Here is a 15,011-nt window from a genome sequence, read left to right as displayed (position 1 = left end):
GGTTCATGCGCTCCTAAGAGGGGTTTTGGGGAGTGGACCATGAGGGTGTGATACTTACCAGCAGATCACAGCCCTCCCTTGATCTGTCTCTCCCTGCTTCTGGCCGCCAGGCCCCCTCTGCCCTGCCTTGGAGCCAGCAACCATGGACTGAAACATCTACAGACTGTGCACCAAAATAATCCCTTCCTCCTTACAGTTGTAGGTGTCTCAGCGACAAGGAGAGTAACTAAGACAGATTTTGATACTGAGAGTGGGATCATTGCTGGGGCTACCTGACCATGTGGTTCTGGAGCTTTGTAACTGGTCCATGGAGGAGTTCAGAAAGGTCTGGTGCTACCCACTGGAGCAGCAGCCCTGGGATGCTGTGAGCCAAGCTTGACGGTGTTGGGTTTTGAGGTGCTTAAGTCTCCTTTTAGAGGTGGTTTCTAGGTTCTGCCTGTCCTGAACAAAGAATCGGCCAACACAGGCACAAATGGTAGCAAGGTTTTACATCTAGTAAAGGTAGGAAAAGAAAAACATGCTCTACAGAGCAAATGCTGGCCAAGCAAAAGTACGAAAAATAAGTACACCCTATAGCGTGAGAGTGAACTACTGTGAAAGAACACAGTAGCCGAGGGCTCAGTGTTGACTGTCTGCTTTGTACCTCCCACTCCTCAGGCTGCTATCGGGTCTAGGCCGTCCTATCTGAAACTGCTTGAGCTCTCGTGAGAAATCCACATGTGGGGCTTTGGGAACTGTTCTGCGCACGTGTCCTGGGATTTTGTCATCAACAGGTCATGCCCACTTCCCCAGCCAGTTTTACCATGTACTATTCTCCTGCCGCAACAGGACATTCTGGTCAGAGCTCAGAACCAGAAATGCAGCCAGTAAACACCAGGCTCAGGAGCTTTCTGTTGAGAACAAGGACTCCATTGGCAGTTGGACTCCCAATCATGTGTGTTATGCTCTGGCAGGAAATCTGTCTACACCTTGCTCATGTCCTGAGACTTTCTTTGAGGGAGACTGAGATTAAGGGTGGCCAACTAATGCAATGACCTAAAGTTCTCCAGTTAAGCAAAGTAGATCTTAAACCTAGTTATGCCTCCAAAATACTCACACTGCATTCCAAGTTCCAAATGCTAACAATTTATTTACTGTCATTGGCACACAGTACAAATGCCTTTTAATCCACGGCCATTATCATAGGCAGCCACGCTGACCTGTGGGGTGGAGGCTTCCCTGGCTGGTGGCTTCAGGAGGTAGTTGAGCGGTGACCTGAGAGTCTACACAGTAGTCGGGTGGGAAGGTTTGGAGCAGCTCCTCTGGGGCGAGCTCAGTCTGAGAACTGAGCAAGGCTGCAATAAGAAAGCAGTGTTCAGAGCTGGTCTAGACTGGTGGGTTCTCCCACCTTCTGAGTCCGGCCGAGGGGTGCAGCTCAGACCCCCACATGTAAAACAAGCTCCCTGGAGTTCTGACATTGCAGGTTAGGGAGTCATGGTCCTAGTGGACACGACTTAGTGCCCTGATAGGAAGGGAACCTCAGGAAGAGAAGGCAACGTCATTGCTACACCATGTCCGCAACCCTAGGTTTCCCAGGTACATCACATCGAGAGCTGGGGTGGTGCTGCATGACTATAACCCCAGCTCTCAGGAGGCTAAGGCAGGTGTTGGCCATGCATTCAAGGCCAGTGGGCTACATCATGAGCTCAAATCTGATCTACACAGGGAGAACCTGTCTCAGCAAACAAAAACAACAGGAACATACAAGAGAGCTGGTAACTTTTGAAGCAGCATTAAAATCTCTTGAACATGCTGACTAAAGGATTAACGTGTTCAAACACGTTTTATGTTCTGATGGGACAGTAAAGAATACTGCACATATCCTTCAGCGCCTTTAAAATGTAACCTTTGGTCAGTGGCCAAGAGAGTAACGGATCCCTCAGGTGCTATTTAAATTAAGTACACACGTCACATGCTTTCGCCTTTCCAGAAACGGTCACTCATCACGACTATGCCCTAGGTCTTCCCTCCATGGCATGGGTGTTTCAGGCACAAAGCAAGGACTATGCGTGAAGTCCTCCCACCTAACCCTCAAACTGGCACCATCCCCCACCCGGCCCGATCTGTCCTCCCATTCCAAAGAACACCAGCTCCCTGGGCTCCTGACCGTTGTCCCTTGTGGCCGTGCAGGACCCAGGAACTGCTCCTCTGATGTCTTCAGTTGGCTCGGGCAACTCTGGTGTCGCAACCATGCAAGTTCAGCATCGTCGTCACCAACTCCGGAAGATCAAAGTTGTGCTTCCACCCCCAGTCCCTGCGGGCCAGGCTGTCGTCCAAGCTCGTGGGCCAGCTGTCAGCTGGGGAGAAACAAAGGTGGCTCGGTTCTGCAGGCTCTGGAGCTGCAAAAGGTCCAGGGCCTTTTATACGCCTGTTGATGGTACAAAGTGCACACAAGACGGTACAAGGCAGCTCCTCAGAGAGGGGCAAAATGACCACGTCCACACAGAGTCACCTCCTCACAGGACCAGATTAGATCATGACCGCTGTCAGCGGCGGTGACTCTCACAGTGCGAACCTCAGAATTCTGAAGGTAGGAATCTTCCACCCGGAAGGGCACAAAGCAGCAGTTACAGTACAGGAAAACCCACGGCTGGAGTTTTTCTTTGCTTTACACTTACACTGCTAAATGATGCAATACCCTGATCTGCTTATCTGGAATGAAACCCTATCACCTACTTGACACCGTTTCCCCAAGCTCAGCATCGGCTCACCAGCTCAATGACAGCTAATTCCAGTGACGCTGGCCCGGAGAAAGCTGTGTGCACACTAGCCTCCTGCCGTGTGTCCTGGGGCGGGGCCTGCAGGGAAGCCGAGGGAGGCTCGGGTTGGGCTTGAGGGCGCCCAGCCGTGGGGCACCCACCTATGGCCTGCCGGGCAGGGTCCACACGGTACGTGATGCAGAACTCGGGCACGTGCTTGGCGATCTCCTGGGCCAGCTCCTCGGGGGTGAAGCTCATGGCGGTGACGTTGTAGGTTCTCATGGAGAAGGACTCGGCCGGGGCCTCCATGAACTGCAGGGTGGCCCGGAGACAGTCGTCCATGTACATCATCGGGAGCCTGGTGCTGGGTCTCAGGTTGCACTCGAACTTGCCACTCTTCACGGCATCGTGGAAAATCTGGACGGCGTAGTCTGAAAGAGAATCCTGACTGGTTTCCTTGCAATAGGATGAAGGTGCACCCGGGAGGCGGGCAGCAGCTCTCCAATGTCTTAATTCAGACACAACTGCTGCAAGTTGGATCCACGCTGTCTTACACAGCTAACGAAGATTCTAAAGAAGCATTACTACACTCAAAAATGACAAAAAAACTAGTTAACATGTATGATACTTTATGGGGAAAAGAAAACGTGCTGAGGATATCAGCCTGCCTGCATTTTGAGTCTCAGTGTCTTGGGGTTGGAGGGACAAGGCCGGTGCTCCGTCCTCCTGCTGCTTCCACTGTTCCGCTGTCCCTGGCCCACAGCCCCGGAGACCCCACGGTGCTCTTGTAAAGGGAGGAGGGGGAAATGGCCAATAATGTCCCTGTCCTGATATGAAAGTGGTTGTCACCTCCTTGATCCACAAAAGAGAGGCAAGGACACCCAGTTCCCTAAGCCACACTTGGGGAAGCTTTTACAAAGTGACCAAAACCAAAGACTCTTTAAAATCCCTCAGACTCTGCCAAGCGTCTTTTCTAGTGCATCTCAGGACCCCGCGAGGGGAAGAACCCAGGGTGGAGGCTGCTGAACATAACGCATCGGACTTAAGCTACTCTTAAACACGAAGTGCACCGTTCCCTTTAATTGAGCTTTCTCTCTGGATTGAGACACAAGGCTGTACTTGAAGGTAGAGGCTATGCTTGGTGGTCTTCCTGCGTTTTAATACACTTGTTCTGAGTATTACGTTTGACTCCAGTACAGTGGTGGCTGATGGACAATGCCAACATGTACCCCTGAACCAGGGTAAGTCGATGGGGTGCCAGGCGTGTCTAGATCCACACTGGGAGAGGGCACAGAAACCTGCTCGGCACTGGGGAAAGAGACAGCGGATTCATCCACCCGAAGCAGCCTCTTGGGACAGTGACAGGGCTGGGTCACAGGCGCAGGAACTCAGAGACAAGGCTCACCTGTTGTTCCTCCTCCAGGCTGGGAGTTGGCGGAAATCACACCAGGGTACCTCAGACACCGGAAATCTAGTCCATACCGGTAATTGTAATACTAAGAAAACAAGAGAATCTACTCAAAAAATTATCTTTTAATTCTGATGGAACAAAGCAAAGAAATAACACCTTTCTTCTGAAATACACCCCACCCCCGGCTTTGGGGGCAAACTAGGGGTTGAACCCAGGGCCTTTGCCCTGAGCTATATCCTCAGCCTTGTTTTCGTTTTTTGCAACAGGGTCTCACTAAGTTGCTAAGTTGCCCAGGTTGGTCTCCAACTTGCAATCCTCCTACCTCAGCCTCCCAGAGTTTAGGGACTAAAGGTGTGTCCCACCGCACCCAGCTTCTGAACTATCTTCTGATGCAGTTACATCAAAGTTCTCCTAAAGAAAATGACATTTCAGACTTCCCACTAATCTTCAGTAAACACTCAAGTCTTTCTCTTCAGAGAATCACCATCTTGATGATACTCTGTCACCATGAACAATAAAATCCACCCTGAGCAGGGATCTGCACCTTTCTCTCCGTCCTGCATTCTGCACTGCAGGTTCCTGCCCTGCAGCACCGCAGCAGGCGGGGAAGGCAGAGATCAGAGAACAATGACCGCAACAGGCCACCAACCAGAAACACTGGAGAGTTTGGTATGGAGACAGAAGGGTAGTAACACAAAGCAAAACCAACCCAAAAGATGCTCCAAGTTTTCCGCAGAAAGCTGTAAAGTTACCATGAATGACAAGCAGGTAACTGGAAGAACCAGGAGCCTGGAAGAATGGAGTCACTCAAAGGGGACACGAAGCAACCAAGGCCACTGGCACCGGCGTGCCACTCGGCAAACACAGTGAGGTAAGGAAGCATTGCCAGAGGCTGGGCTGGAGGAGCAGGAGACCCACACAGAAGGCCCTACAGGGCCCAAGGGAAAAGGCACGAGCTAGGACCCTGGGAATCACTCCACACCGGTACACTCAGCAACCTCGGGCGGGACACTTACTTCCCCCATGAGCTCCGTGTGGACCTTGGACACCCCATAGATGGTCCTGGGTCTCTGGACGCTGAGATCAGGGGTTCGGTTCCGGGGGGAGGTAGGTCCAAAAGCCCCAATCGTGCTGGGAATAAACAGTCGCAGATTGTATTCTTTGGCAACGTCCAGAACGTTGTGCAATCCTGAAAGGAACAGACACTCTCACACCTGGGAAAAATCTCTTCCCACCAAACAGGAGGCGGGGGTGATCCCCTCACGCTGGAGCTGGACCCTGCCCTCACCGGTGATGTTCACAGCTCTGGCCAGGGGCACGTTCGCCTCGCCCACGGCGCTGAGCACCGCGCTGTAGTGCAGCATCCAGGTGATGCGGTTGTTCACCACGACCTCGCACAGGTTCTGGGCGTCTAGGACGTTGGCATACACAAACGGGCCTGCGAGGAAGATGGGGCGCTGCAGAGGCCAACAGGCTGGGGCTTGCGGAGCTAAATGGTCGTCCTGCCACTGCACTCACGGCGCTTTACGATGCAGTCACAGGCCACAGCCACCTCCCAGGCAAGGACAGCCGATGCCTTGCAGAATGCGCCCAGGCCAGGGGCAGTGCCCAGGCCAGCGTCCATTTCACGGATGAGAAAATGAGGCTCAGAGAAGCACCTGGGCAGGAGCAAACTGCACGTACAAGTATCTTGCTGCTGGAAAGGTGCATATTCGAGAAGAATAGAGGTGGAGTTTCGTAAAAACCCACTAGGGTGCATAAGGATCGCAGGTCGTGAGCTCCCCATGCTGAATTACACTGGAGATACAGCCAGTTGTGTTCAATGCCCATGTCCCCACGGATGGCAAGCTGTTACCCTCCTCAGGGTAAGCAGCAAAAGGCTGGCCCCCAACCGGAAGAACCAAGAGACACTGTAACACTTTCTCAGTGCTGGGACTAAACCCAGGGCCTTCACACTGAGGTATATTAATAGCCCATTTTACAATTTATTATTTTGAGACAGGGTTTGAGAAGTTGCTAATTGCCCAGGCTGAGCTCAAAGTTGGGATCCTCCTGCCTCAGCTTCCCAGAGTGCTAGGACTACAGATATGCGCCACCACACTCGACTTAAAGATGTTTTTGAGGCAGTAGAAAGTTTCCCTCAGGGATTCTGAGATTCTGTGTGTGTGCAGTAGCTTACAAACAATTCATTTTACATGCAACACCGTGATTCATTTCTCCAAGTTTTTAAAATTCCTTTTCCTCATCACAGAATTTGATCCTTGTGTTCTAAGCCATAAGTTCATCAAAAACTCAAAAGGCAGGAACCAAAGACTTTATTATAAAAATATTACTCCAAATAATATAAAATACATTTTTTCAAACTTAACTTCAAGTTCCAAAGAGCTCTCCTGTTTTTGTATCACTTGAACAGCAGCAGCATTAAAAAGACGGAAGATGATTCTATACAATCAATAACTTCTTTGTTTCTCAAGCCTGGGTATGGGCCACTGCACACACTGTCATCGGCACAGGCTGCTTCTTTAACTGCATTTTGAGAATTAAGAGTGAAACAATGTCCAGCCACACAGACACGGCTTACCACTATAGAAGACATGACTGGGGGGTTTCTTTACGTCTGACAGAATCACATTGTCCTTCCCGAATCGTTTCCTAAAGGGAAAGCCAGAGCGCGCAAGTTGGTGACACTGAGGATGAAACAAGCTCTAGAAAATCAATCCTGTTAAACAGGAACTGCGACTTCCTTCTGGTCAGCCTCCAAGCCCTCCTTCCTCCTCACCCGGGCACCTGCCCCCTTCGCGCCTCCAACCGCTGGTGCTCAGGCCCCCTCCCTGCAGCCTCCTCTTCTATGGCTACTCTATGTGTTGCCAGTTGCTCCCAGTACTGAGGGTTTTTACCTCCTCCTCCTCCTCACTAAGTCGCCCTTCTCCCTCCAATCCTACACAGTTTTCTTCTCTTTGCCCCAAACAACTATAGGTCTGGTGGCCACCAGGGCCAGAACCTTACTTTGCCTGCGTTAGCAAGGAGAGAGTGCACCAGGCCTGGCAGAGGGACTGAGCTACAGGCCTGCAGCAGTTTTAGGAGATAAAACAAAATGTGTTTTAAACAGCCATTGAGCTGTGATTTCTTACCAGTGACAAGGGGCTAGAGGAGGGAGAAAGATGGCTACGTGGTGCCAAAGGGCGCCGCACAGACTTGGGAACTCAGACTTTCAATTTCAAGATCTCGAAGCTCTTACCTCAAAAGGCTAGCAAGGCCCACTCCCAGCTGGCCAAGACCGCCTGGAGGAAGAGGAAAATGGGTGAAACTTTAATCCAAATCCAGCCAGTGCGATGGCTCACAGAATGTCATAGTAACAGGGCTCTTTCCCCGCGGCAGGGGATTAGATAGGATCCTGGGTTGGGCTGGGGGTGTGGGGCCGACGCCTGCACCTCTTCTCAGCCAACAGCACTGCACTGAGAGCGCAGGATGACCCCGCCCAGCTAAGACAGAGACCCATGCGGGTGATATTTCAGAGACAGGCGCCCTCCAGCATGAGGGCGTGCAGGCAGGGGACAAGGGGAAGCAGGCGCACGAGAAGAGAAAAGGCGCAGGATGCAGAGCACACGTCCAGAACTCGGCCTCGGCGATCGGTCTGCTGCAGGAGCTCCTCACTGCAGGTGCCAGAAGGTTCAGCACCAAACGCAAATGGTCTTGGGGTAGGAGAGATGAAATGCAAGACAGGCGGAAAGGAGACAAGGACGTGGTGACTTGTGAGAAGACTGCGACTTCCGGAGCCAAGTCACCCAAGGCGATCCATTTCCAGCTTCCTTTGGTTAAATCCAGGCTCCTCTCCTTCCAGAACCAGCACACCCAAAACTCCTCAGGAGCCCTGCAAGTCCACAGATTGGCCTGATGGAGGAAGCAAAGAGCAGGACCCTGATCCTAAGATAAAGGAACCGGGGGAGAGGATCCAAAGAATGTTGAAATTTCTTATCTTAGAAAAACAAAGCAGGCCCATACCTGTAAAATGGGCCATCACCCTCTGGGGCATGGGCCTCCTTGTCCTGGGGTTTGCACCCTCGCCAGAGAAGCATAAGCGTCCTCTCCATCTCTGAGCGCACACCTTTCAACTTCCTCTGAAAGCCCTTCCCTTGCGAGCCTCTCACTGACACATCCTAAAAATTCTTTTTCTCCAGTGGAGTCAGCAGAGCCCGCCAACTTGCTAGACCTACTCCGTGGGTGGGTGGACTAGGTTCCTCATCTCAGTTTCAGGAACCTCCTTGGATCGGATCCCAAGGACAGTGTGGCGGAACCCTCTGAAGGGACCACTGAGAATCCTACCTCCATCCACACTGGGCTGGGATAGGAGGGTAAAGGGGGAGAAAGAGCAGGAAGTCATGTGAGAACAGGGCAGAGGCTTCCATGAGTGAGGAGTCACCGACGAAGTGCAAGAGGGATGGTGCAGCTTCCAGATGTGGAGCTTACAGCTGCCCCAATGGAAACAGGAAAGCCAGAGGCAGGGAGCACATGGGGGAGGAGGGCTGTGACTGTCATGTGATGGCATTTCCCTGGGCATCCATCCCCATGGGACTTCACACCAGGCACCTGGGGATGCCCCCTGGAGGAGGCAGGAGTGAGCACAGTGAGGCTAAGCCAAAGAAGAAAACCAGGCAGAGCAGGAAGAGATAAAACATGTCCATCAGTGAGCAGTGGCTAGAGCTGGCAGGAAGTGCTCTGCAAGTGACATCGCACAGCCTTTAGGGACAGAGCCAGGGGCCACCATTCAAAACAAGGCGGAACTAGGAGTCCATCCGGTGACAGTGAGCTCCACAGTGACGCACTTGCTGGGCAGGTGCTCGCTTAGCATCTCTGTCCCAACATACTGCACTAACAGTCTGGGACGAGTGACTCCGGGCTCAGCTGAGGAGCGTGGCAATGGAAAGATCCGTGTGGGTCCGGAAGCAACGTCTGGATTCCTGGCCCTTCCCTCCTGTCCCCGAGCCTCTGCTCCCTGGCCGGTCCGCGTATGAGCATTCGGGGCCCTGGATTCCCAGGCCCCTCCAGGCAACAGCAAAAATCTCGTGAGGGAAACCAAGTGCCAGCAACAGTGCAGAGGGCAGGTCTGGGCTCTGCACTGTTCTAGAGAGAGCGGATGCTGGGAGAGGCCTCTGCGAATGAATGAAGAAAGGGCAGCAGCTCTGTCAGGCCTCACGGACAAGGGCCAAAGCCTTGACCACACCCACCACAGTCACCAAGTCCAGCCTGGAAGCCATGTGGCCCAGCTGCTCTGGCTGGCCTTACCTGCTGAGGGGACAGGTGTCCTGGGGAGGTTCTGGTGGCACGTCGCATGTTCAAAACCAAAGGAAGTCACTCAGAAGTAACAAAGAAAGCTGCACTCAAGCCACAAATGGGAAAGAAAGTGGAAGAAACCAACCTGTAATCAAGACCCGGGGACAGCCAGCTTCTGAGGCAGAGGCAGAGTGGAAACGGGCCTCTGCCGGGCTCTGCAGACGAGAGGCGCTTCGAAACCGGACCGGGAGGACAGAGGTCCAGCTGCTGCAGGCCAGTGTTCGCACTGTGCCACCCACCACGGGGCTCAGCATCCTGACAACTCGTGTCTGCTTCTCAGATACCCTGAAAAAAAAAAAAAGCAGAGTTAGCCAGGTAATCTCTTCAGCTCCTGGAAACGACCTCTTGTGCTGAAATTAACACTACAGCTGTCAGCGGAGGAGCAGCGTTGGCTTGGGAATCCCACTAAAGGTATGCTGAGTTGGCTGGCGGGAAGCCAGTCCCGTGCCTACTGTGGCCTGGCCTGGTGACAAAGGGATGAGATGGCACTCACGCAGCCAGGCACATGAAGGGCCAATGAGATTCGGAAGAGACCTGCACAATGCTGACACCAACAGGGATCTAATGCAACGGGGGGTGACTGACAAACATTAGCAGACATATAGGTAGAATTTCTTAGGTGGACATTAGCAGGTCTGAGGGACAAGCGCAAGAAGTGTGTCCAAAGAAGCACACATCGCCAGCGAAGGACTTCAAAGCCGGGCAAGGTTGTCCATGCCTGTGATCCCAGCACTTAGTAAGCCGAGGCAGGAGGATCACCTAGAGTCTGAGGCCAACTGGGGCTACACAGTGAGGCCTTGTCTCAAACATCCACCCCTAAAAAAACCCCCAAAAGACAGACAGACCTCAATGTAAACTCGTTTGGAATCGTTTGTTAGTCTCAGACCCAAAGGGACTGCACAGAGCGCAATGACAGCTTAAGGTCATACACCATGCACTTCCTTCTGACACCCGCCAGCCATCTAACTCCAGAACAAGGACAGTGCATTTGTATGCGGACTGCCATATCCGACAGCCCAACCACAGCAGGGAAGGGGCTGTTCTTCTGATACCCTCTTGCCTTGGATTGAAACCTGGTTTAAATTAAGAACTTGTCTTCCTCAAATGTTCTTTCTTAAATTCCTTACGTGATGAAAGCCCCTGAGGAGACGCTGACCATCTAAAAGGACAGGAAGACATTCTGAAATTCTGAAGTAATTTCTCTATAAAAAGTTGACAAGCATCACTGTTACCCTCCTTCTCTGTCCAGGAGTAATTCTGTGTGCATGAAAACATATCCAAATCCACACTCAGGGCAGATGCCTTTGAAGAGTAACACTTTTGTTCATCTACTTTACAATAAACTCTACCTATATATCCGCAGGGCCTATGTTTCTTGACTGAATTCTCTGATCCCAGGCACAGACACAAAGAACTAAGGACCAAGAAGTGAGGACCTGGTTCCTCAGTGTACCAGGACCCAGCTTCTGGCTGACACAGAGAGAAGCACCTAAACACCAGCCTGCAGGTCCTAGGTAAAGGCTTTCATTTCCACCACAACCACTCAGCTTGTCCACGTGCCATCTGAGGGCAAAACAGGTCTCAGCCTACTAACTGTGCTCTGGACATCCATGCTAACATGCGCATGTTGTCCTTGGAATGGAGCAGACTAGAAAAGCAGGTGGTTAAGAAAAAGATCCTCAGCAATATTTAATAAGCTGTGAATAATTTTTGTTTTACAGCCACCTCCTTCAAAAGGATCATTTAGAAAAGCAACTTTCTCACTCCTTCCAAGATGACAAACGTCTGTCCACTCCAGGCACCTCCTCTTCCTTATAGCTCAAACTCCAGCTGCTCTTGCAGAGAGGCCTCCCCTCAAGGTCAGGATGGCCCAGACACGTACGGCCTGGGACACCCATCTTCCCTATTCTGTCCCCAGCACTCTGGCAAGCTGTCGGAGTGACCCAGAGCCAGCCACTCCCTCTGCAGGTTCTGACCCCAGCTGCCCATCTCCCCCAAATAGGCTACAGCACGTTGCACTTTGACCTGTGGTCGCAACCCTCATGTGCCAGATGTCTCCTCCCTGTGAGGGTCTGCGGACCTTCAGGGTCACCTCTGGTGCCACCCCTCACAAAGAGGTGATGGGTTAAAATCCCAGTTGTCTTCTGTTTTGCAATGTGGAGGGAGAAAAGCAAACAAGTCACACGGCTCAACACATTTCCAGTAAAACCCAAACTTAACTTAGTATCTTGAGCAGACTTATAACGGTTAAAACCAGAGTAGCAGATGCTTTCCTACAATCCCAACTCATAGCCAGTTTCCAGTAACAGAAAATAAAGAAAAATCTTGATTTCTGAAAACATGCTTTCATACCCTTGGCCACAGATATTTTCTGGAGGACATAGGAATAAGGCAGGTGGAGCCTCGCCAGCCTCTGGGGGATCCTGAGTTCTACAAACCACCTGTGGCTCATCACCCTGCCTACCTCCTACACAGGCCATGGAAGCTGCCCTTCCGGCCCCGCATGCACCTTGGGCTTCCCAGCTGGGCCTGCGTTAGAAGGAGGATATCTCGGATGGGCCTTCTGTGGTGGATTCCAGTAATCCACCACAGATTACTGGAACATTTTGGGGACACCCTGCCTACGGTAATCTACAGCACACACACAAAGGGGTCCCAAGGACCTCAGCACCATCTGGAACTACACCCATCACCTTTCCACAGGAGGAAACTGGACCCACGTTCTTGTAGTCAGGGCATGCAAGAGAACAGATTTGATACAGGACATAAATTTACAGGAGTGTCTTATAATAGTCACCCAAAAAGTCAAATGCAGAAGAGTAGAAGAGATCTGTCCACACTACAGACCCAAAGAATCCAGCCAAGGGCCTGGATCCCAAGGCAGTGTCCTACACGAGACCATGTCTCATGCAAAGATTTGCACTGAGAAGGCCCAAAGGTCAGTGGTAGAAGCTAGAAAGTCTGGGCTGGTGGGGTAAAGGTCTGTGCCAGCAGGCTGAGGGATCTGCACTGGAGCCAGGAAGCCATGTTCAAAGTAAGGAGTAGAGCTCCCCCAAAAAGAAGCACAGCTATCCTCAGCGATAGTGAGGACCCGAGCTCCTTCTTCCACAAGAATAGCTGATGCTGTGTGCGTTTGCATCAGGAAAACGTGCCACAAAGAAGCTTTTCCTGGGAAGTCAGCAGCGTTCATCTTCCCCTTCTGTTCTCGTTTACGGTGTCTGCAGCAATCCTCAGGTGGGCCCTCCATGCCAGAACCACACTTGGTTCAGCTGGATGTTCCCACTCAAATCGACACAAGTTAATCCACCACACTCACGATGTGTTCCCATGGTTAGCGAGCACTCGCAACACCGCAGCTCTCACGTTTTTACTTTCAAGACTCCTTTACATTTACAAATCGAGGGCTGCAAAATTTATATTTACTGTACAGAAAATCAAAACCTAGGGCTGGGGGGAGGCTGAGAGGTACAGGCCTTGGGTTCAACCCCAGCACAAAAGGGGAGGTGGGGAGGGAAGGAGAAGGGGGAGCGGAGGGAGGAAAAGAGAAGGGGAGGGAGAGGAGGGGAAAAGGAGAGGGAGGGGAGAGGGGAAGGAGGGGGAGGGGGAAGGGAGGGAAGGGGACAGGAGAAGACAAAGGAGGAGAGAGAAGGGAGGGAAAAAGGACAGGAGGGGAGGGGAGAGAGGAAAGGAGAGAGAAGAATCAAAACCAACAAATGTTAAACATTTTTATTAATTCATTCAACAATAAATATGTTCACATATACATTTTTAACAAAACTCTGGTATCTATCTTAGTAGAAGTCAGCCAGATTCTCAGATCCGCTTGGGCACTCAATCTGTTGCTTTCAAGTATGAAAATCCAAACTCACACAGTAAAGTAGTGGGGAAAATAGAATGGTATTTTCTGTCTTTTCAGATAACGCTTCTGCAAAACTCAAAGGTTAACTAGCTTTTGACCTTCCTTAAAGGCTGCAGCGTGTGTTGGGAACCGTGTCAATAAACCTTCTGTACCTTACTACATTAAAACTATCTAATGCTTACGAGGGATCGCTTAGCCCTGCATGATTTTGAAACTGCACAACTGGACTTTTGGAAAACACTGGATCAGAAAGGGATGCGTGTCTTCCAAGTAAACACTAACACGCTTCACTATGAACACCAGAAAGTCATGCTGCTAGTGTCACCTCTGATCTCACCAGGAAATCCCTGAGTTTTGGGGAGCTGCCAGGCTCACAGTGGGAGACACAAGCTACAGTAGCTGAGGTAACAAGTTCGCTTTGTTCATTTTGCAGAATCTTTCCACAACTGGACAGACAGCATCAGGGCACAGGCAAAGTAGAGAATAACAACAGTGCCTCCATTTGTAAGGGAAAAACCCCACACTTCTGCTGACTCTGCTCCCTAAATCTCCGCAAGTTACGGTACCCCTTGAAAGCAGCAGGACTAATTTCTTCCAGTGCTTCCCCCACCACCACCACCCACCCCCCCACCCCCCTCAAACAAGGCTTTATTGTGTGTTTTTCCAGCCAACACAATTCGATAACTTATCCTCTTTAGTGTTTCAATACTTGACTCATTCCTAGTCTGAAAAGCTAGAACAACAAACTGGAGCTTTTTAAAGAGCTCATTCTGTCCGCAGTTTACCCATTCGTTATTTTCCCTCAGAGAACTCTAGCAATTGGACTCAAAATGATGCTACCAGCACTGCAATGCTATCAGAGGAGTCTGGGGCAGGAGACACACAAGGTAAATTACCAACAGCAGTAGAGTTCAGGAACACTTTTTGCATTTTTTATTTAGTTTTGCCCGTTTCTCTGGAGTTAATTGCTCCCTTCTATGAGTCAGGCAATGGTTAGGATGTTCATTTCATCTTGCTCTACATTTCTAGACATAGATGGTGTGAGGTGAAAATTCAGTTCTTGTAATACTCCCTCTGCAGTCAATAACCTATTCCTAAGTATATAATGTATGAATTGGTATCCTTTTGTGCTAGAATTATTATTAAAATCAAGAATAATTTTACGCCACTTAAAATGTTTTAAAGTTTCAAATCAAGACCACAAAATACACTTACTTTGGATTGCTTTTCCATGGAGACCCAGGAAAACCCAGGAATTAAAAGTCACAGCGACTAGGAGCCGGTTTAGGTGAAGATAGCTAGCAAAGAATATATACAGTAGAAGCACTAAAAACAAACTGATTTCATCTCAGAAAGTGCACATATCCACACCCCAAGCCCACTACCCTAAAAGATTCTGGGCATAAGAACACAGAGCTCATCAGCCACCAGAGGAAAAGTGCACGTGGTCTCTTGTGAGAGAAAGAAGGCAAGTATCTTACTCTTCTCCCTAAAATAGTTTTGACAAAAGCTTTCAGGGATCCGCAGCGTTCCCTACATTGATCCCCAGATTTGAGAAAAGATCTTCAGTCCCTCCTTAAAGATTGAAGAGCCACACACTGTCCCTCCCAAGCACCTGCTTTAAGTGCAAGAGATCAAAGAGAACCACGTCCACAGAGGTGCCCTCAAAATA

The 15,011-nt window shown here is 50.7% G+C and overlaps 1 protein-coding gene across 1 annotated transcript; it reads right to left on the bottom strand.

Annotated features, from left to right (window-relative positions):
• Positions 1-1,109: 1,109 nt before the first annotated feature.
• On the bottom strand, positions 1,110-9,765 carry LOC102026064 (L-threonine 3-dehydrogenase, mitochondrial-like; the record flags this gene model as incomplete). The annotated part of the gene is given in 9 exon segments (XM_013514503.1): positions 1,110-1,334; positions 2,147-2,336; positions 2,900-3,169; positions 4,144-4,234; positions 5,166-5,338; positions 5,438-5,587; positions 6,731-6,801; positions 7,388-7,430; positions 9,566-9,765. Coding segments are annotated over 8 exon segments (1,107 nt in total). The 3' UTR covers positions 1,110-1,334; positions 2,147-2,196.
• Between the last annotated feature and the right edge of the window lie 5,246 nt (positions 9,766-15,011).

Source organism: Chinchilla lanigera, unplaced genomic scaffold (genome assembly GCF_000276665.1).
Source record: "Chinchilla lanigera isolate Chin_1 unplaced genomic scaffold, ChiLan1.0 scaffold00002, whole genome shotgun sequence".
NCBI classification, from domain to species: Eukaryota; Metazoa; Chordata; class Mammalia; order Rodentia; family Chinchillidae; genus Chinchilla; species Chinchilla lanigera.
This window is presented reverse-complemented; position numbering and strand designations above follow the sequence as displayed.